General features: G+C 42.9%; 1 protein-coding gene across 6 annotated transcripts in view; it reads left to right on the forward strand.

Moving 5' to 3' along the window:
- Positions 1 to 23,858, forward strand: part of MGAT4A (alpha-1,3-mannosyl-glycoprotein 4-beta-N-acetylglucosaminyltransferase A) — a 138,923-nt gene that overhangs the window by 53,813 nt on the left and 61,252 nt on the right. For all 6 annotated transcript variants that reach the window (XM_037898565.2, XM_037898579.2, XM_037898576.2 and 3 more), the window contains one exon: positions 1,461 to 1,594. In XM_037898565.2, the coding sequence (XP_037754493.1) occupies positions 1,461 to 1,594 (134 nt within the window). The remainder of the gene's footprint in view (positions 1 to 1,460; positions 1,595 to 23,858) is intronic.

Genomic DNA, 23,858 nt, shown 5'->3' on the forward strand with positions numbered 1-23,858 from the left:
TGCCACCCTTACTTCTGCACTGCCTTCAGAGCTGGGCAGCTGGAGAGCAGCAGCTGCTGGCTGGGTGCTGAAAGCAGCACTGCCATCAACAGCAGTGCAGAAGTAAGGATGGAATGGTAGGGTGTATTGCCACCCTTACTTCTGCGCTGCTGCTGCTGGTGGCGCTGCCTTCAGAGCTGGCGTCCAGACATCTGCTCTCTGGCCGTCCAACACCGAAGGCAGCGCAGAAGCACAGGTGGCAATACTGCGACCCCCCCCGCCCCATATAGCCTTGTGACCCCCTCTTGGGTCAGGACCCCCAGTTTGAGAAATGCTGACTTAAGGGCTTTACATGTTTGTATTTTTCTGTTTTAAAATACATATTCATGCTTTCTTACAACACCATGACATTTAAGATTTAAATTTCTGAAACTGAAATTCAAGATTTTTAAATGCTATTACTCTGAAATTAAAAATGGATTGTGAATTTGGTAGGGCCTATTTATATGTATTTAACTAGCAAAGTGAAGGATTCAGACTTTCTTCCACCGGTTTAAGCCAACCATATATTATTTCAAAATTTAAATTGCAGAAAAAATTATTTAAAATCAAGGGTCCTAAAAACAGTAGAGAAATTAAGATTTGCTTCACCATCCTTCTCTTTTTCTGTTGTGCTTGCTGGATAGGCATTTCTACTCAATGCAAATTTAACATCACATACTAGGAGATCTGTAGTTTGTAAGCACAAGAGGATGAGTTAAGAATGCCAATCAGCATTTTCAGCTCTAACCTGATTTTGTGTATTAAAGGTGAGACCCCTCTAAGTACAGCTGCTTCAGCACAGGGCCACTACGCTTCCTCATTACTGCATCCAGTCCTACTCATCCCTTTTATTCCCTCCACCCATTCTGCTCCCAGTGGGAGAGCAGCCCTTTGTATTGGGGGTGGGCTAAGGAGCACGAAGATTGAACAGCCATGTGGAAGATAGGGATAGGTGGGTGGGGTTAGCATCAATGTGGTGGGAGTCAGAGTGATGGTATTTGGGGTAGTTTATGGGGAAGAAGAGGTTTTAATAAGTTTCTTCTGCAAACGTTAAGTATTTTAATAAAAAAAATACATAGATTAGTTTGTGAAAAACTGTTGTACTAAATTTGGAGACTAAACTCTGGAAAGGGATTTTAGTGTACTTTGTGTAAGTCTAAGTGCAACCTTAACTAACTGGTACCACAGTTGTATGCATCTTAACAATACATATATATTAATACTGTGACACTTTCAGCATTTGCTTTTTTTTTTTTTTTTGGCTGGTGTGTTTCCTCTAAGAATTGATGTTGTTACTATTAATTGTATTCCCAAAGATACTGGTATGCTTTGAAATTGTTTTTGGTTACCGTGTTCTCTTAATATTTTGAGTGTATTTCTGAATTAATGCTTTGTTATATAAAGACTTATATATTGATTTTTTATTTTTTTATTTTCAGTTTCAATTGTAATGGGAATTCCCACCGTGAAGAGAAAAGTAAAGTCTTATCTTACAGAAACTCTTCACTCCCTTATTGATAAATTGTCTCCAGAAGAGAAACTGGATTGTGTTATGGTTGTCTTCATAGGAGAGGTAATCACTTATGTGTTTTTACATCATTAGTATCACATAGCAGTTTATTGTGCAATTTCTCAGAATTGGCTTGAATGTTCTACAAGGACAAATACATTGTTATAGAAAAATGTTTTTGATTTTGTGGTGGTGCATGAAGAGGCAGAATGTGTGGTGCATGAAGAGGCAGAATGTATGGTGCATGTGTTATATTGAGACACATCACGTTGAAGTTGTGTGAGAGAAGGACTTTCTGCTCAATAGAGAGAAGGTGGAGGAAGGTACAGGGGATCCATCATTTTGCAGATCCTCTGGTGCTTGCTCCCACTGGTGATGGTGGCATGTATCGATGCTGGAGAGCACTACTGCAGCTATTTGGGTGAAGTAGCCTCTGCAGAGATCCAGCTTGGTGGGGAGAATTCCTCTCTTGTACATCATCCAAGTGCCTGATCCTCCTGCTTTGGGTACTGTGCTTAGGATTTTGTCCAAAATGCATAATAGACTATTGACAAATGTTTTGCTGTTTTTATTTTTATGGACAATATGTTTCTTCTGCTAAAAGATCATTATTTTTGAACCTTGTCTTTTGGAAGACACCATTCAAACAGGATTCACTGGAGAGTTTGAAAGCTGATTTATTGTTGCTGATTACACTAGATGTTCTAGCTCAGATCCTAAGGACAACAGGGTCCCATTCTCTCTTAGGAATGATTTTATCAGTTGCTGCAAGGGTTGAAAATCTTTTTAGAAATGTGTGCTTTCCCTGGCAGATTGTGGTCTGAGTTATAGAATCTGGGAGAGTTTATAAAGGACTTATTCTTACTCATCTAACTGTATAATTTACTCATGAAGCAGTGTAATCACCTCTGGGGCTCATAACCTGAATCCATTAGATGTGGACAATTGTGAAAACTGTCTCTATTGTATGAGCCTACAATTGTACAGTGGCTCTATTTATTTTAACTTATATAAGCTAGAACCTTTCTATGAGTAAGTGCAGAGCCAAACAGACATGCAGATTGGTTCTAGTTCTGTTATCAGAACACGCTGAGAATTCAGCAAACTCTAAGGCCTTCTTTTAAAAGTTTTAGATTACTCCTCTTCAAATGTTAAATTAGAACAACTTGGAAGTCAATTCTAGGTCATATTGCTCTCCATTTTTCCTGCCTGTCAACCATGACCATCAGTCTGGATATTACATTTGGGTAGCTCTCAATCTCCATAAGCTGCAGAAAATGTCCTTGGAGCATCTCATGCAGATTGATAAGAGTGTAAGTGAAATTAAGACAAAAATTCATAGTGAATTTATTGCTACATGCATTTTTTTCCTGCATTATATTAAAGACGATAAAATTACTTCTAGTTAATGTTTTTCTCATTTCAACCTATAAAATTTAGACACTTTCCTTTTCTATTTTGTTTTGCTGGGGTGGTGAAGAAGAGGGATTGTTCTCTGCTCTGAGGATAACAATTATCTGATATCCACTCTTTTCCAAAGGTAAAGAAAAGGAGTCGAGATCTTGGTTCAATTCTCAGTTCTACCACAGATATCCTGTGTGACTTTAAACAAATCACATTTCCATACCTCTGTTTTTCATCTCTGAATCTGGGTAATAATTCTTCCCTTCTTCACAATGGTGATGAGGATGTGAAAATCATTCATATTTGTGAGGTGTTCCAAGATTCCGATTAATAAAAGCCACATACATGCCTGTAAATAAGCAAATTGCAAAATTTAAAACTGCAGCTATACTTTCTCTGGCAGAAGAGGGCTGGATGTGGCTTCATCTGGAGTCGGTCACTGGTGACCCGTGTATCAGCTGTACTCAAGGTGTTGTTTAGGAACACCATGAACTTCTCACACTCATCCTTGTGAGTTGTTGGCTCAGGAGTGAAAGATTAGGCTGAGAACCTGAATCTGAATCCCTGGCATGTCTAAGCATAGTGTACTTGCCACTGTAACTCTTGACTGGCCTTGCTTTCCTTCCTTTCTTTTTTTTCCTCTTTCTTTACCATTCTTTTTGCTGTATTTTGTATTTTTCTTAAGATCCAGCTTCTTGTGGGCATAGTGTAAAATTTGCCTCAGGAAACTTTCCTTGACAACCAAAACTGAGCAAGCCAGGTATACTTCAACTTTTTGCCAGCTTCTGCAGGCTGGAATTGGTAGCTCTATTAGGAGTCTTGTTTGGTTATTTGAAGGATAGACCGCTACTGTTTAATTAAAAGCCTGATCTTGCACCACTAACGTCAGTGAGGATTTTGCCATTGATTTAATAGAAACATGATCAGGCTTCTGATGCACTGTTGGAAGCCTGCAACAAAAAAACTTGTACAACTACATCTAACAGAGAGGAAGATGGTGCCAAATATAACAGCTTATCATCTGTGGTAATTATGTCTGTAGCTCTGGGTCTTTCACTGCTTATTGATTTTATTTCATCCAGATATCAGTATATGGCAAAGCTAATTTTCCCAATAACTATACAGTGGCTATGCTGCCTCCACATCTCATTTGTCAGAAGTTTACTTCAGTAGCCAGAAGATCATTTTCTGCCATTCCCTGACCCCTTCATTGTTTCTCATTTTTTACCTGCATTTTATTTCAAAATCTTTTCTAGATGAATATTTTATGTTCATAAATGTAAAGGAATGTCTGGACTTGGGATCATCAGTTCTTTATATATACCTGTAAGCTAGTAATAGAGCAGGCAGATTCAGAATCTTTGCCTCTTCCCAGTCCTGGGCTGTGGTTATATAACTAGTGAAGCCCATAGGGGTTTTGCCACTAACTTCAGGAAGAGCAGGAGAGCACGCTTAGTAGCGAGGAAATGATTCAGCCATTAGGGTCTGCCTTCTCTGGGTAAGAAATTATGCCACCATCAAGTTGGTGAAGAATGAGATATACATTAGTTTATAAAGGGACATGGTCAACTTGAAAAACATTTCTGCCTACATTTTTTTACCTAGTTACAAGTAACACCTAAGATACTGTAATTGAAAATTCAATGGAAAAATATTTTTCTCTGCTTTTTCAGTTTTATTTTACCTCAACACCTCCAGATGTGGTCTGTATAGGTCTGACCCCAGATTCTCCCCATGAGACACCAAAGTGGCAGTAGTACCAGCAGCTGGAGCTCCCTGCTTGTGCGGCCCATCCCTGGATTAGACAGTGATGCGAGTTGGACCCATGCAAGAGCTCTCCCCTTAATCTGGTTGATTATGTGAGGCAGAACACCCTCCATTGCAAAGGAGCTGCCCTTGAAAAACCCTTTTCTCTACAACAAGCACCAGAGGTGGGGGTGGCTGGAGCAGGGGGCCTGTCAAAGCGAGAGATCTGCATCTTCACTTATGTTTTGACAAATAACTCCTAATTCTTCAAGTGCAGCGCCCCTTCAAGAATGAGCACAGGAGCAGAAATCAGACCCGCTAAGCCCATGGCATCATCCTGCAGGGCTTCTCATGACAGTAAGGGGCACTCTCATAAGTATAAGAACATATCTTCTTTCAAGAGAAGGGATCCCTCCCCGACTCCATCCAAGTCTAGTGAGTCCTCATACGTGGTCCCTAAGTACTTAGGCTCGGTTAAATTCTCCAATCATGAGGGCAAAGCGTGAAGGAAAAAGAGTCTGCTGATACCGATGTAGGCTCTGATTCATAAGCCTAAATACTGGCACCTACTGACACTATTTAAGAGCTTCCAAGTAGACTCTTTGGTGGTATTGATCTCTCTCTCTGCAAGACCTGCCTCCTACAATGACCATGGATGTGCCAGAGCTGTCAGTCCCAACTACTGGCATGCCTTGGGCTCTGGGACTAACTGAAACTTGCCCCTCACTGTAGGATATCTGTACCCTGCCTTATCCTCGGTTTCCTTTTCTTTCGGGTCTCACCCTCCTGAGAAACATTGTGATACCAGAGGAGAAAACTACCTCGAGGAGATGGGAATGTTCCCCTCCTAAGTCCTTAGGCAGAAGCTTTCACCCACTGGTACCGATGGCTCTGTTGGTTGAGCAGGAACCGGCCTTCTCTTTAGAGGAGTTGGAGGCTTCAGACATTGCTTTACGCCCACACAGGGAGGTGAGTTCAGAGAGAGATTCAAGGCAATTCAGGTCTGTCCTAGACACGACTACCCAAAGGACTGATGGTACCTAATCATAGAATATCAGGGTTGGGAGGGACCTCAGGAGGTCATCTAGTCCAACCCTCTGCTCAAAGCAGGACCAATCCCCAACTAAATCATCCCAGCCAGGGCTTTGTCAAGCCTGACCTTAAAAACTTCTAAGGAAGGAGATTCCACCACCTCCCTAGGTAACGCATTCCAGTGTTTCACCACCCTTCTACTGAAAAAGTTTTTCCTAATATCCAACCTAAACCTCCCCCACTGTAACTTAAGACCATTACTCCTCATTCTGTCATCTGTTACCACTGAGAACAGTCTAGATCCATCCTCTTTGGAACCCCCTTTCAGGTAGTTGAAAACAGCTATCAAATCCCCCCTCATTCTTCTCTTCCGCAGACTAAACAATCCCAGTTCCCTCAGCCTCTCCTCATAAGTCATGTGTTCCAGTCCCTTAATCATTTTTGTTGCCCTCCGCTGGACGCTTTCCAATTTTTCACATCCTTCTTGTAGTGTGGGGCCCAAAACAGGACACAGTACTCCAGATGATGCCTCACCAATGTCGAATAGAGGGGAATGATCACGTCCCTCGATCTGCTGGCAATTCCCCTACTTATACACCCCAAAATGCCATTGGCCTTCTTGGCAACAAGGGCACACTATTGACTCATATCCAGCTTCTCGTCCACTGTAACCCCTAGGTCCTTTTCTGCAGAACTGCTGCCTAGCCACTCGGTCCCTAGTCTGTAGCGGTGCATGGGATTCTTCCGTCCTAAGTGCAGGACTCTGCACCTGTCCTTGTTGAACCTCATCAGATTTCTTTTGGCCCAATCCTCTAATTTGTCTAGGTCCTTCTGTATCCTATCCCTACCCTCCAGCGTATCTACCTCTCCTCCCAGTTTAGTGTCATCCGCAAACTTGCTGAGGGTACAATCCACACCATCCTCCAGATCTTTAATGAAGATATTGAACAAAACCGGCCCGAGGACCGACCCTTGGGGCACTCCACTTGATACCGGCTGCCTACTAGACATGGAGCCATTGATCACTACCCGTTGAGCCCGACAATCTAGCCAGCTTTCTATCCACCTTATAGTCCATTCATCCAGCCCATACTTCTTTTAACTTACTGGCAAGAATACTGTGGGAGACCATGTCAAAAGCTTTTCTAAAGTCAAGGAACAACACGTCCACTGCTTTCCCCTCATCCACAGAGCTAGTTATCTCGTCATAGAAGGCAATTAGATTAGTCAGGTATGACTTGCCCTTGGTGAATCCATGCTGACTGTTCCTGATCACTTTCCTCTCCTCTAAGTGCTTCAGAATTGATTCCTTGAGGACCTGCTCCATGATTTTTCCAGGGACTGAGGTGAGGCTGACTGGCCTGTAGTTCCCAGGATCCTCCTCCTTCCCTTTTTTAAAGATGGGCACTACATTAGCCTTTTTCCAGTCGTCCGGGACCTCTCCCGATTGCCATGAGTTCTCAAAGATAATGGCCAATGGCTCTGCAATCACATCCACCATCTCCTTTAGCATTGATGCCGTGGGGGCCCTCTCAACCAGTCGACCCTTCATATTAGCCCTAGTGGGGCCCATGGGATCCCTATGGCAGGCATCCTGATTCCATCCATGAGTTCTACCGTACCTCTCTCACTAGTCCCACGCAGGGGTCTTTGAACAACTGTGACAGGTCAAATGTCTCGTGTGGTTCCCTCCCAAGAACTTTATCAGCAGCGTTCTTACAATGACAAACCTTTATATGAGAAATAGAGCATTTTGCGACAAAGGGAGAAAAGTGTACAACACAAGCCAAAGTGAGGGCAGCCGCGGAAGTTCTAGCAAAATGCAGAAGCTGAAAATATGACAGCTTATTTCAAGTTGGGCTTTACGTGGAGTAGGTCCAGTGATGCACCAATGCCTCAATCTGTTTTATGGGGTGAAGTACTGGTGAACCACAGTGTATGGCCCTGCAAGCCACACCGGCATCTCGCAACAAGACACGCTAGCTTAGTATCTAAACCCATAAAGTTTTTCCAGAGGAAGCTTAATGAGTTATGGGACACACACAAAACTTGTTGAAGTGTACAGCACTGTTAATAGGAAGGCTTCTTACCATGTGGCTTTGTGCATTGCCAAAGATGGAAAGCCAATGACATAGGTGAGAAACTATAACTAGCTGCAAAGGATACGTGCGCGGTGATGGTAGGAGAGAAAGCAGCATCACAGCTAGATGTGATCCCACTTTCTAATGAGAGTTTCACGCTGTATTGTGGAGATGGCCACCGATGTAAAAGAGCAGCTCCTAGAAAGTGTTAATCAGAGCCCATATTATTTAATTCAGATAGATGAGTCTATCAATATATCAAATGCTGCACAGCTACTCGGGTATATTTGTTTTTCTACAGCAACAGAATTAAATGAGGATTTTCTGTTTTGGTGTCCACTTCCAACACAAGGAACTGGTGAAGAGCTTTTTAAACTATTAAATAATTTTGTCCAAGACACAGGCCTTGATTGGGGATGTTGTTTTGGATCGTTCTACTGGTGGTGAAACCTGTACCACAATGGGACCTCAACCTCATACTACTATCAGAACTTGCTAGACTACCATTTGAATCACTGCCCACACGTTCTATGACCTACCTTTCATGTTCTATGAAAGTTACCTTTTTAGTTGCCATCACAAAGGCCAGAAGGGTGAGTGAACTGAGAGCACTCACAGCTGACCTGCCTTATGCTATTTTTCATAAGGAGTATATTTCCTTTCATCTTCATCTGAAATTCGTCCCAAAAGTCGTTTGTTTCACATAAATCAACCTGTCCACTTACTGGTATTCTTACCAAAATTTCATGCTTTCAATCAGGAGAGAAGACTTCGTTCTCTAGCTTGTTCTACCTACAAGGATGAAATCGATTAGAAAATCACCAAGGTTATTTCTCAGCTTAGCGGAATGGTCACAAGGACAGACATAGAGTCTCTGAGCAGATCATATGTGGATCTCCAGCTGCATCATTCTGTGTTACTAACTGATACATATACCTCCTTTGGATGGTGTGAGAGCCCATTCGAGAGCACAAGCAACCTCAGTGGCATCTCTTTGAGAGGTACCTGTACTGGACATCAGTAGAGCGACTACCCAGAGCTCTATCCATACATTCATGAAACATTATGTATTTATTCAAGTGTCCTCTGCAGCTGTTGGGGCTGTAGTATTACAAGAACCTCTACCAACGGCATCCGTGCACTGCCTTCCTGTTAAAATACTGCCTATTAATCACCCATGTGTGGAATACACATAGGGACCAACACTTGAAGAAGAAATGGGGGTTACTGACCTGTAACTGGAGGTTCTTCGAGATACATGTTTCCTATCTATATTCCACTATCTGCACTCCTTCCCCTCTGCTTTGGATTTGTGATAAGAGAAGAACTGGAGAGGCATTGGTCCCCAATGTCCCTTATTCCCTCATGTCAGAGCACGAGGAGAACTGCCCAGCCATGGATCAACGGACATCACTTAGAAATCTCTGATCTCAGGTGCATGGTGTGCATGGGTACCCATGTGTGGGAAAACAGACAGGGATCACACATCTCGAAGAACCTCCAGTTACAAGTCAGCAACCTCCATATTAATAGAGTCCATGATCAGAAGGGTCCATTGTAATCATCTAGTCTGACTTCCTAGAGCCTGTCTTTTAGAAAAACATCTAGTCTTGATTTAAAAGTTGTTAGTGATGGAGAATCCACTGTGGTCCTAGGTAAATTGTTCAAATGGTTAATTACACTGATGGTTAACAATTTACATATTTTTTCCAGTCTGAATTTGTCTAGCTTCAACTTCCAGCCAGTGGATCATGTTATACCTTTCTCTGCTAGAGAGCCCATTATTAAAAATGTGTTCTCCATGTGGATGCTTGTGGACTGTAATCAGTTCACTCCTTAACCTTCTCTTTGTTAAAATGCATAGATTGAGCTTTTTGAGAATATCACTATAAGGCATGTTTTCTAACCCTTTAATCATTCTCATGGCCCTTCCTTGAACCCCCTATCCAATTTATCAACATCCTTCTTGAATTGTGGGCACCAGAACGGGACACGGTATTCCAGCATCGGTCACACCAGTGCCAACTATAGAGGTAGAGGTAAAATAAACTCCTTACTCCTTCTAGAGATTCTTCTCTTTATGCATTCCAGGATCGCATTAGCCCTTTTGGCTACAGGGTCAGATAGGGAGCTCATGTTCAGCTGATTATCCATCATGACCCTCAAATCTTTTTCAGAGTCACTGCTTCCCAAGATAGTCCCCTTTCTGTAAGTATGGCTTACATTTTTTGTTCCTTGATGTATATATTTACAGTTAGCCATATTAAAATGCATATTGTTTGTTTGCATTCAGTTTACCAAGTGTTCCAAATTGCTCTGAATCAGTGACATACCCGCTTCATTATTTATCATTCTTCCAATTTTTGTGTCAACTGCAAACTTTATCAGAGATGATTTTATGTTTTCTTTGAGGTCATTGATAAAGATATTAACTAGTGTAGGGCCAAGAACTAATCCCATTAGAAACATACCTGTTCTATGATGATCCCCTGTTTGCAACTATATTTTGAGATTTATCACTGAGCCAGCGTTTAATCAGTTTAAAAGTATACCATGTTAATTTTATATTCTAGTTTTTTAATCAAAATGTTATACCAGATCTAGTGCCTTATAGAAATCTGTGTATTATATAGTCACTATTACCTTTATCAACCAAATTTGTAATCTCATAAAAAAAAAAATCAAGGTAGTTTGACAGGATCTGTTTTCTATAAACCCATGTTAATTGTGATTAATTATGTTACTGTCCTTTAATTCTTTATTAATTGAGTCCCATATTAGCTGTTCCATTGTCTTACCCAGGATTAATGTCAGACTGCCAGACCTATAATTACCTGAGTCATCCCATTTACCTATTTTAAATGTTGACATAATAGTACCTTTCTTTCAGTCTTCTGGAACTTCCCCAGTGTTCCAAGACTTATTGAAAATCATCATTCATGGTCCAGTGATCTCCTCAGCCATTTCTTTTGAAACTCTTGGATGTAAGTTATCCAGGCCTGCTAATTTAAAAGCATCTAACTTCAGTAGTTGCTGTTTCACGTCCTTCTGAGATACAACTGGAATGGAAAGAGTACCTTCTTCCTCAGTTATGGTTTTTTGGGTGTCTAGTGAATTGTTCTAAAACAATTCCCAATTATCATTCACATTTTTCTGATTAAATTCTTCCTCGCAGCAGATTTGGCTCATAATTATTCAGCTATGTGAAACTGGCCTTTTTAAAGCACCAACTCCTGTGTGTGTGTGTGTGTGTGTACACATATATATATGTATTACTGGTCTGGACTTTATTCTGTTTTCACATTATAAATGAAATTAAGTCATGATCACTTGTCCCTAAACTGCCTTCAACTTTTTTATGCAGTGATTATGCAAATTGGATATCCACACTCAGAGTTCAGGGAATTCTAAAGTGCCTGTCAGCTTGATAGCTAACCACCAAATTAGACAAGTGCTGGAATTGTATAACTGAGACAGTTATCCAGTTATGCCTCAATAACTGCAGCATCCTTGCTCTTTGATTTGCTGAGACAATTGTATTTCATATAACTTGGATTAATTAATCATATAATCATATTTGACTAAGAATTTGCTCATTAATTAGGAAGGATTACAAATTTTATTTTTATCTTATCAGTTATTTTAAAAGTGGGCATGATTCATCTTTGTATTCCATCACCATTACATATTGAAACTCTTGGGTTCTTGTTCACTATGTAACTAGTTTATATACTTGCCAGCTCAGTTTGTGACATTTAAAATATTTATTTAATCTTATCTTACCTAAGTATTGCCCTTCAGAATTCCCTTGAGGTACTGAATTGCAGAAATGATGAACTCCAAATTACGTTAACTGTATACAGTATTTATTATGGAAGGGATTGTAGTTAATTTGGGAAGTATTATTTTGAATTCGTCTTTACCATTATAAACATTACTAAATAACAGATTTTGTTTAAAGACTTTGGTGGGCTTTGCCACATAGTTAAAAGTGAAAAGTATTTTGTGGCTCCCCGAACAGGTTTGTCTCAGTGAAGCATGCCTGCTTAAATAACTGCAAACTAATCTGAAATAAATATACCTCTCAATAGTTTATTCTAGAGCTATTTCTAGCACAAATCATTATGTCTACCCACTTTAATCAGTGAATGCCCTCTAACACCTTTGATAAAAATCGTAATCAGGATATATTCAGAACTATTGAGATCTTGTTTTGCATTCTGATTGATTGTTCCCAAGACATTAGCTGACTTTCTAGCAGCTTTCAATCAGTCAGTAGACATCTCAGATTAGCTAAACATTTTTTAGTAGTTCTGTACACTGTTGCCTAATTAGTAGGGCTGTCGATTAATCACAGTTAATTCACACAATTAACTAAAAAAATTTAATCTAGAATAAAAAAGTTAATCACAATTAATCGCACTGTTAAACAATAGAATACCAATTGAAATTTATTAAATATTTTTGGATGTTTTTCTACATTTTCAAATATATTGATTTCTATTACAACACAGAATACAAAGTGTACAGAGCTCACTTGATATTATTTTTGATTACAAATATTTGCACTTCAAAAATGATAAACAAAAGAAATAGTAGTTTTCAGTTCACCTCATACAAGTACTGTGGTGCAATCTCTTTATCGTGAAAGTGTAACTTACAAATGTAGATTTTTTTTGTTGCATAACTGCACTCAAAAACAGAACAATGGAAAACTTTAACTCCTAAAAGTCACCCAGTCCTACCTCTTGTTCAGCCAATCACTAAGACAAACAAATTTGTTTACATTTACAGGAAATACTGCTGCCTGCTTCTTATTTACAATGTCATCTGAAAGTGAGAACAGGCATTCGCATGGCACTTTTGTAGCTGGCATTGCAAGGTATTTCCGTGCCAGATATGCTAAACGTTCGTATGCCGCTTCATACTTCAGCCACCATTCCAGAGGAGATGCTTCCATGCTGATGATGCTCGTTAAAAAATAATGCGATCATTAAATTTGTGACTGAATTTCTTGGGAGAAGAGTTTTATGTCTCCTCTTCTGTTTTATCTGCATTCTGCCATATATTTCATGTTATAGCAGTCTCGGATGATGACCCAGCACATGTTTGTTTTAAGAACACTTTCACAGCAGATTTGACAAAACACAAAGAAGGTATCATGTGAGATTTCTAAAAATAGCCACAGCATTCAATCTAAGGTTTAAGAATCTGAAGTGCTGTCCAAAATCTGAGACGGACGAGCTGTGGAGCATGCTTTCAGAAGTCTTAAAAGAGCAACACTCCGATGGGGAAACTACAGAACCGGACCACCAAAAAAGAAAATCAACCTTCTGCTGGTAGCATCTGACTCAGAGAATGAAAATGAAAATGCATCAGTCTGCTCTGCTTTGGATCATTACTGAGCAGAAACCTGTTGGGTCACAGAGACCACCTTGGGACTGCCACCTGATATGCTGAGACTACCTCTGATCCCGTTTTCCCTGCCAGCTTGGGACTTCAGTACCCTGTCTTGTTGAGCCAGACACGCTAGCCTGCTGCAAACACAGACCAAGTATGAACCACGTCCCCCAAAAGCTGCAGACTTAATAGAAAATGGCTTAGAAAGTGCTCCTGTGTCTAGCACCCAGATACCCAATTCAGTCCAAACCCCAAATAAATCCATTTTACTCTGTATAAAGCTTATACAGGGTAACTCATAAATTTTCCACCCTCTATAACACTGATAGAGATGCACAGCTGTTTGCTCCCCCAGGTATTAGTCATGAACTCTTGGTCAATTAATAAGCAAAAGTGATTTTATTAATCATAAAAAGTAGGATTTAAGTGGTTCCAAGTAATAACAGACAGAACAAAGTAAGTTAGCAAGCAAAATAAAATAAAACTCGCAAGTCTAAGCCTAATACTGTAGAAAACTGAATACAGATGAAATCTCACCCTCAGAGATGTTCCAATAAGCTTCTTTCACAGACTAGACTCCTTTCTAGTCTGGGCCCAATCCTTTTCCCTGGTACAGTCCTTGTTCCAGCTCAGGTGGTAGCTAGGGGATTTCTCATGACTGCAGCCCCCTTTGTTCTGTTCCACCCCATTTCATAGCTTTGGCGCAAGGCGGGAATCTTTTGCGTCTCTGGGTGTCCACCCCTCCTTCTAAATGGAAAAGCACTGGGTTTAAGATGTTTTTCAGTACCAGGTGACATGGTCACATGTCCTGTGAGACCCCAAGCCTTCATTCTTCCTGGCCTGACTCTCAGGAAGGCTTGCAAGTAAACAGAGCCATCTAAAGTCAATTGTCCTAGTTGATGGGAGCCATTAAGCTTCTAAGTCACCATTAATGGCCCACACTTTGCATAACTACAGTAGGACCTCAGTTATATTTTATATTCCTAGTTTCAGATACAAGAATAATACATTCATATAAATAGGATGAACACACTCAGGAGATTATAAGGTTTGTAATGATACCTTACAAGAGATCTTTTGCATGAAGCATATTCCAGTTACATTATATTCACACTCACTAGCATATTTTCATAAAATCATATGGAGTGCAATGTCACAAACCCATCATCAGCATGGATGCATGTCCTCTGGAATGGTAGTTGAAGCATGAAGGAACATATGACTCTTTAGCGGATCTGACACGTAAATATTGTGACGCCAGCTACAACAGTGCCATGCAAACACCTGTTCTCGCTTTCAGGTGACATTGTAAACAAGAAGTGGGCGGCATTATCTCCTGCAAATTGTAACCAAACTTGTTTGTCTGGGCGATTGGCTGAAGTAGTACTTAGTGGACTTGTAGGTTTTACATTGTTTTATTTTTTGAATGCAGTTATTTTTTTGTACATAATTCTACATTTGTAAGTTCAGCTTTCATGATAAAAAGATTGCACTACAGTACTTGTATTAGGTGAATTGAAAAATACTATTTCCTTTGTTTTTTCCAAGCAAATATTTGTAATTAAAAATAAATATAAAGTAAGCAGTATACACTTTGTATTCTGTGTTGTAATTGAAATCAATACATTTGAAAATGTAGTAAACATCCAAAATATTTAAATAAATGGTATACTATTATTGTTTAACAGCATGATTAATTGCGATTAATTTTTTTAATCGCTTGACAGCCCTACTAATTAGTGCTAATAATCTGTTATTAACATTCACAATGTATTTGAGTCTGGATACTCGAGTAAATTCCTTGTCTTGTGTGTGGTGAAATCCTATTTGTAAAGCACATGGCACACTTTTGGCATCATAGGCCTGATTCAACAAGGTATTTAAGCACATGTCTAACTTCTATATATATATAATATATATAATCTGAATACAGACTTGCTTGCCCAATTATTATATGTATAATATATTATAATTGGGCAAGCAAGTCTTGGTACTACCAGTTAGTGACCTGAATTTCATGGACCACATTGAAACTGTACCCCATTAGGATATTAACTCTCTTGCTTAAGAAATCTCATGTTAATATTATAATGTGTGTGTACATGTAAAATGCTATTTATTTACATCTTTCATAGAAGTTAATATGTATTATTTCCTTGCTCTTTCCCCCTTGCCCTTAATAAGTTGCCAGTAGATTGTTTTGATTACAGATATCTTGTATTAATGTTCATTTTTGCAGTGTTAAGGCTGAGAAATAAAGTATGCAAAGTCAGAAAATGCAGTTAAAGCTGCACATTCCAACCTTAGTGCGGTATCTTTGTGCTTTTGTCTTTAAAATATGGTCTCATTTTATGTCATTGTCAGTTAATACAATATAAAACACAAATTTGAATTCATATACAATCTTGTATACTGTAAATTACAGCTCAGTCTTCAAATTTTTCTTGATTTTTTTTGTCTTTGGTGCTACAAAACAAGTCATCAGAAGAAACGGAGATCAGTAGTTTTAAAGTTATGAATCTTCGCAATCATCATGCTGAAACTTTTTCTGTTTTTATCAGCTCAAACTTAGAGTGTTTTAGAATGTTAGGAGGATGGAGTTGGGCTATGAAGTACTTTAGCTTTGGTCTCATTTGCAGATTGATCGTAGAATGGAAGTGGGAAGGGGGATCTTTTTATAGTGACACGAGGGTAAACGCGTATGCTTACAAAATGCATAAAGAACTCTTGAACACACACAGCAGAATTACACATTTTTAGTAACATTTTTTTTAAAATCCACAAAGCAAACTTCTTAGAATTTTGTTTGTTGTGCTAATATATTAAATGTCACCTGGTATCAGTCAGCCCCCTTCATCATGCCCTGTGACTCAGCCTTTCCATGACTTCCAATCTCTCAGTCCTCCCCTCCTTGCCATCCCTTCCCTTTCTTCCATTGATATGGTTGTTGATTTTCCCCAGGGTTCACTCCCCTCCACCCTTGACTCTTTCCCTTCTTAAGATCCATCCTGCTAACCCCTATTCCTGACTCAGAGCATCCCTGGTAGAAATTCCATGATCAGGCTAACTTCCTCAACTACAGATTTGTTCTCTCTTCCTTCAGTTCTGACATCTTCCTACCTAAACAATTCTACTTTTCCATTTTAATTGAATCTCATGCTCTTGACCCCAGCCATCTTTTCACCATTTTTGACTCATTCCTCAAATGCTGTCCTCCTTCAACTTGTCTCTCCACATAGGATCTCACCAATTCCTTCCAAGAAAAAATTGATAAAATATTGCACAATGACCTTCCCTCTCTCCTTGGCTTCCCGTCCCATCCTACAAATCTCTCCTCCTTTTCCCTTCTCACAGATGTAGAAGTTTCTCATCTGCTTTCTTCCTCTAACTCTCCATTTGCCCCAGTGACCCCATCCAATACCACCATATCATGATCTCTTTGTGCCCACTTATTCTCTCCCTTACTCTTCCCATTAAACTCTCACCCTTCTCTGGCTCTTTCCCCTCACAATAAAAGCATGCTTTAGTCAATCCCATTTAAAAAGAAAATCCACCCTTGACCCTATTTGCATCTCCAACTTCTGCCTCTTTTCCCTTTCATCGCTAAGCTCATGGAATGCACTATTTACAATTGCTGTCTGGAGTTGCTCTCCTCCAATTCCATCTTATACCCTGTCCAGTCTGGCTTTGCCCCTTGAACTCCACTGGAACCATTCTTTTCAAAGTCTCTCTAATGACATCTTCTTAACCAAATCTCAGCATCGGTACTCCACCCTCATCATCCTTGATCTGTCAGCCACTGTCAACTATACTCTGCTTCTTGAAATCCTGTTCTCTCGTAGCTTCTGTGACTTTATCCTCTCTTAGTTCTCCTGCTATCTCTCTTATCACTCTTTCATCATGTCCTTTGGCAGATCCTCATAATCTCCCTCTCACCTCCTTCTCCCTCACAGAAGACTGTCCTTCGTACCCTTCTCTACACCATATCTCTGGGTAACCTTAACCGCAAACACAAATTCATCTACCATCTTTGTACGGATGATTTATAGAACCATGTGTACATTCCGGACCTGTTTCCTTTTGTCCAAACTAAAATCTCAGCTTGTGTCTCAGACAGCTCCTCATGGATGTCTGTCTGCCAGCTCAAGGTCAACATGGCTAAAACACAGCTCTTAATGTTCCCCCCCCAAAATACTCCCAACTATCATTTTTCTTGATGACTGTGGACAACATTCCCATCCTGCCTGTCAGTTCATCTTATAACCTGGGCATCATCTTTGACGCAGACCTCTGTACAGGTCTTCATATCCAGGCTGTGTCTATATCTCATGGATTCTTTCTGCATAACAAGATATGGCCATCTTATCTTGTTATGGCCTCCAAGATATGGCCATCCATGGATCTAAAACATTTGTCTAGGCTTTTATCATCCCATGTCTCAATTAGTGCAACATCCTTCTCTCTGACCTTGACAAATGCAGTCTTGCCCCACTCATATCCATTCAGAATGATGCTGCTGCAAAGATAATTTTCCTAGCCTCTTGCTTTGACCATGTCATTGCTGTCTTTACATCACTCCATAGGCTCCCCCTTCTCTATAGTGTCAAACATGAGCTACTTCACTTTGAAGGCCCTTTGCAGCCCACCCTACCTATCACCTCTCATTCACTATCCGTATGTTGACTCCTGCTTCCAGTTAGCCAATCATAGAATACCAGGGTTGGAAGGGACCTCAGGAGGTCATCTAGTCCAACCCCCTGCTCAGAGCAGGACCAATCCCCAATTTTTGCCCTGATCCCAAATGGCCCCCTCAAGGATTGAACTCTCAACCCCAGGTTTAGCAGGCCAGTGCTCACCCAGCCTCTATCTCCTACTTGTTAAATTTTCAAACAAGCATCTTCATGCTTCTTCCATGTTGCCTCTCACAAATAATAAACAGGGCTGTCCCTAGCTATTGTGGGGCCTTACACAGCCCCCCTGCGGGAGGGTGGGGGGGTGGCTGGCTTAGGGGGGCAAGCGGGAACTGCCCCCCAGCACTCACCGGCGGTGTGGCTGGGGCTGGGTCGCTGCACTTTGTGCCACTGTTGAGTGCAGGCCTGGCCCTGCTGCAGCCCTCAGGGGAGTGGGGACGGGGCTGGGGCAGAGTAGGGGCAGGAAGGGGCAGAGTAGCGGCGGGGGCTTTGGGGAAGGTGTGGAGTGGGGGCGGGGTGGGGGCAAAGCAAGGGTGGGAAGAGGAGGAGATGGGGCGGAGTAGGGGCTGGGGCTATGGGGAAGAGCTGGGGCAGAGGCTGGAGCAGTACGCAGCTGCGCAGGGCAGTACCCCAAATTTCCTGGTGCCCTACGCAGCTTCGTACTTTGTGTATGGGTAGGGACAGCCCTGGTAATAGTGTCATTATAAATAAGTGAAAACACTATCATTATGTGGAATTACTACTTGTATTGTGAATGTGAATATTCTTGAGTACTAGTTCATCTAAAGAAAGAAAAGAAGAAAATATCTGAATTCATCATTGATGTGGTATAAGGAAGAAAATCCGGAGTACTTGCATTTCACTCTTTCCTTATTTAGGAGAGTATAATCTAAGTAGTTTACCTTCAGTATGCCAGTCGTATCTATTTCAAAAAGGCTCTTGGTATAATATTCAAATTACTTTGTATCCTTCATTGAAAATATTTAATTTATTTACATTTATGTTTTTATAATTTTACTGAATTAAGTTAGAGACTAAAATTAGGAAAACTGTTCCACATTTGTTTCTTGAGAATTACCTACAAGAATGATCAAAACCATTTGATTCTTATTTATTTTTTGTAAAGCTCAAACACCATCATGGCAATGCCTTGGAAAAGCCGACAAGATGTAACCTTTTGCTTCTATATCCAGTACTAAGACGGGTGGCAAACAATGGCTTGTGGGCCAGATCCAGCAGCCTTTCCCCACCCTACCTATCACCTGTTTTAAGCCAGCCTGTGAGCTTCCGCTGGGGAGCGGGCTCTGGGGCTTGCTGCGCTCCAGCCGGGGTGCCAGGTCCGGGGCCGCACCATGCGGCTCAGCCCTGCTCCGGCACGGCAGCCAGGGCATCAGGTCAGGAGCCGCTCCAGCCGGGGTGGGGGCCACACCACGCGGCTCCTGGAAGCAGCTGCATGGCCCCACTCTGAGGGTTGAGGGCCGCACCACACCACGTATAGGAGCCGGAGAAGGGGCATGCCACTGCATCCGGGAGCCACTTGAGGTAAGTGCCGCTCAGAGCCTGCAGCCCTGATCCTCCTCCCACTCTCCAAACCCCTTGATTCCAGCACGGAGCACCCTCCTGCACCCCAGACCTCTCATCCCCAGCCCTACCCCAGAGGCTGCATCCCTGCCCCAGCCCTGATCCCCCTCCTGCCCTTCGAAACCCTCGGTCCCAGCCCAGAGCACCCTTCTACACCCCAAACTCCTCATCCCCAGCCCCACCCCTGAGCCCACATCCCCTCCCATACCCCAACCCCAATTTTGTGAGCATTCATGGCCCGCCATACAATCTCTATTCCCCGATGTGGCCCTCAGGCCAAAATGTTTGCCCACCCCTGGTCTAAGAATTAGTTTATTTTTTGTCAACATGGAGTAATAAAAATATCCTTTTAATTAAAATTAAAAAGACTGTCTGTAGATCATTATATATTGAGGTAGAGGCCAAAAAACAATACAAAAGAAACAATCCAATATCATTTTAGGTTTTAAAATGTCAGAAGTAAACTCATTGCTTTAAGAGATTAACTCAGTAATTGATGTATTCATGTGAAATTGAGTCACCTGCACTTCAGATCCAAGCCTCATTAGGAAAAGTCAAGAATAAATAAATAAATGCCTTCATTTTGGTGTTCATTGTAAACTTGGCAAATGTTGAAAACTAAAAACCATAGAGGAGTTGTTCTTTGAGTGCTTGCTCAGGTCGATTCCATTCTAGGTGGGTGCACACCCACATGCACAATCGTTATAGATTTTTGCCTTAGCAGTAACCTGAGTGCTGCGCTCATGCATCTGTATATTAGGCACTGCTGGCCCTACGCCCTCTCAGTTCCTTCTTACTGCCCATAACGGTTGTTCGGATCGCTTTATCTTGCATGGAAAGAATATTAGCAGTTCTTAACAGCCCACTGTTGTTCTCTCTGTATATAATTCTTAGGTACTTATTTCACCATTTAGTTAAGTGTTTGTTGTTAGTTTAGTTGTTAGAGTCCTGGCTGGGACTTTGCCCTGTTCCCCAGGCTTGAAACTGTGTTCATGCAACAGGCTGATGCCTGTTAGTGACCCCCACAGCAACTGTTTGAAGTGCTTGAGGGAATCCCATATAAATGACAAGTGCGGGATTTGCAAAAATTTTCATCCCAGAACCCAGAAGGCACGGGATATCCACTTGAAGGCCCTCCTCATGGAGGCTGGACTTCGTCTGGTGTCAGAGCCTTCCCGATTGGACTCTGTTCCTAGCACCTCGGCGTCGGTGTGGAGCACCCTGCCGGCACCAAGCTCTCCCCAGCACCGTTCCTCCTTGTCTGTACCCAAAAAATGGCAAAAGAAAAGAGGTGCCCTGGCACCATTTAAGCAGGGGCAGGGGGCTCTGGGCAAAGGACCTAGTTCAGGCCACGTGCCTGCCCAGAGCTACAAGGGAGTACAGCTACAGTGGGACCCCCTAGCCCACCCAGGGATCTGCCTCCAACTCCTGGGAGCAACAGGGGACCCTGGCTACTACTGGGACCATCAACACCTGAAGCTGCCCAGGTGGACAAAGACCTCATGGGCCTTCTGGTACCACAGACACCGCACCAGGCGCTGGATATGGCTAAGGCCCTGCAATCCAAGGGCAAGCTGGCCATGGGACCCCCGCAGAGAGCAACGGAGCACCATTGGTCCCCAGATTGTAGGCGTACATCCCTGGCCCCATGGCCTAGGACCCCAGCCCCGCAATCTCAGCCTCCAGACAGAAGACCTAGGTCTCTGGCAGCTCATTCTCCTTCCACGAGGCATGGAACACTGGAATTGAGGCACCGGTCTCCATACTCTTGGTATTAGCCAGCCTCTCGCCAGAGATTGCCCCGGTGCAGGTCCTTATTGTCTAGATGATCTCCCAGGCGTTGGTCCCCACCGGCATGGGACCGCTCTCCATCGCAGCACCAGTCTCTGCCGCCTCAATACCGCTCGATGGACAGACGCCAGTCTCTGCCCTCTAAGCATCGGTCTCTGTGAAGGGTCAGCCGGCAGACTCAGGTTTCCACAGCTCCGCCTTGGTCACCTGAAGGGGAATGGTCTGAGTCGAAGCTGGAGTTCAGCCCCTTGGCGAGAAGGCAAGGATCCCTATTGGCCCACCAAAAAGGCACGACATCTGCAGTGGCAGCAGAGCCAGTGGCCTACCCAATGGCCTAGTTGGAACCCTTGGGGTGCGTCCATGATGCCAGTTCCATATTCCCACCACTTCTCCCTGGCCGCCTCAGGCAAACTGCCCCTGGTACTACTGGCACAGGGTTTGGAGCACGGTGTGGAACCTGACGTGAGTGTAGTACATCAGGTGCTGATGCCTAGAGAGCCATCCCCAGAAGGGGAAGGGGAACCTGCCTGTCCCCCTGCAATGCCGTCACTGGACGAAGCAGCGGCGGTTGTCTCCCAGAGTGATAACCCATCTCTCTCCCCTGGACTATTTTAAGGAGCACCAGGCCCTCATTAAAAGGATTTCTGCCAACCTAAATCTAGAAATTGAGGCGCAATCAGATGACCTTTTCAACGTCCTCTCTACCACCACCCCGGTCCGCATCATGCTGCTAGTCCACCCAGGGGTCCTCAAGATCGCTAAGGCATTGTGGCAGACCCTCTTCCATTCCACCCACATCCAAAAAGATGGAAAAGAAGTATTATGTCTCTGCAAAGGGGTTTGAATACCCCTATACGCACCCACCAGCTGGGTCACTGGTTGTGTTCGCAGTTAATGAAAGGGACAGGCGAGCGGCACCCCAAAGAATAAAAACTCCAAGAGGCTGGATCTTTTTGTCAGAAAGATTTATTCAATGGCCAGACTGCAATTTCAGGTATCTAACCATCAGGCCCTGTTTGGCAGGTACAGTTTTAGTCTGTGGGACTCCCTTGGCCAGTTCAAGGAGGACCACGCCAAGGAGTTTGCCACAATAGTGGAGAAGGGCATAGCAGTGGCAAGGGGCACTCTCCAGATCGCCTGGGACACTGCGGATTTGGCAGCCACGCTTGTGGCCTCCCTGGTGGTGATGAGGCTCAACTCTAGGCTGCACTCCTTGGGCTTATCCTCGGACCAAGGTATTAGGCCTAAGCGGGCCTCGCAGTCAATCCTGGACTACCTTCTGCATCTCAACTCCAGGGTCTCTCTGTTTCATCTATTAAGGTCCACTTGGCTGCCATTTCGGCCTTCCACCCTCTGCTCCAGGGCAGGTTGGTTTTCACTCATGACATGATGATCAGGTTTCTCAAGGGTGTGGGGTGACTTTACCCCCACTTCCGGGACCCCGTCCCTCCTTGGGACCTGAATCTTGTGCTGCCGTGGTTCATGGGTCCCCCCTTTGAGCGTCTGGCTTTCTGCTCCCTTCTCTCCTGGAAAGTTTGGTTGCTGGTTGCACTAACTGCCCGCAGAGTCTCTGAGATGAGGGTGGTCACCTCAGAACCGTCCTATACAGTGTTCCACAAGGACAAGGTTCAGCTGTGTCTGCACCTGACTTTCCTGCCCAAGGTGGTTTCGCAGTTTCTTACAGGCCATGACATATTTTTACCTTTCTTCTTTCCAAAACCTCAAGTCGGAGGAGGAGTGCAGATTGCACACTCTGGACGTCAGGAGGGCACTAGCCTTCTACATTCAAAGGACCAAGCCATTTCATAAGTCAACACAGCTGTTCGTCACGGTGGCAGACAGGATAAAAGGTTGTCCAGTGTCCACTCAGAGAATTTTATCCTGAATCAGTGCCTGTATCTGCTGCTGCTATGATCTGGCTTCGTGCCTCCACCAGCGGTTGTGACTGCCCATTCGACTAGGGCACAGGCTTCCTCAGTGGCTTTCCTGGCCCAGAATATCTGGGTGCTGATCCAGAATATCTGCAGGGCTGCTACCTGGTCTTCCATCCACACATTTAAGTCTTATGCACTTACCCAGTAGGCCTGAGACAATGCTGGATTTGGGAGAGCAGTGTTGCAAGCCGCACAACCGTAAACTCCGAGCCCCTCTCCAAGGGTACTACTTGTGAGTCACCTAGAATGGAATCAACATGAGCAAGCACTCAAAGAATAAAAAATGGTTACCTACTTTTCGTAACTGTTGTTCTTCGAGATGTGTTGCTCATATTCATTCCATTACCCTCCCTCCTGCCCCTTTGTCGGAGTTGCTGGCAAGAAGGAACTGAGAGGGCGTAGGGCCGGCGGCATCTAATATACAGACGCATGAGCGCAGCACTCCAGAGGGCGCTACTGCCGACCCTACGGATACTGCTAAGGCAAAAATCTCTGATAACTGTATATCTGGGCGCGCTCACACTTAGAATGGAATGGACATGAGCAACGCATCTTGAAAAACAACAGTTACGAAAGGTAGGTAACCATTTTTTCTGCCCAATCTGAGGGTAAAAGAAAGGGAATGGTATTACAAATACAAATATATAACAAAATGCAGTCTTGCTAA

The sequence above is a fragment of the Chelonia mydas genome, chromosome 1, assembly GCF_015237465.2.
Source record: "Chelonia mydas isolate rCheMyd1 chromosome 1, rCheMyd1.pri.v2, whole genome shotgun sequence".
NCBI lineage: Eukaryota > Metazoa > Chordata > Testudines > Cheloniidae > Chelonia > Chelonia mydas.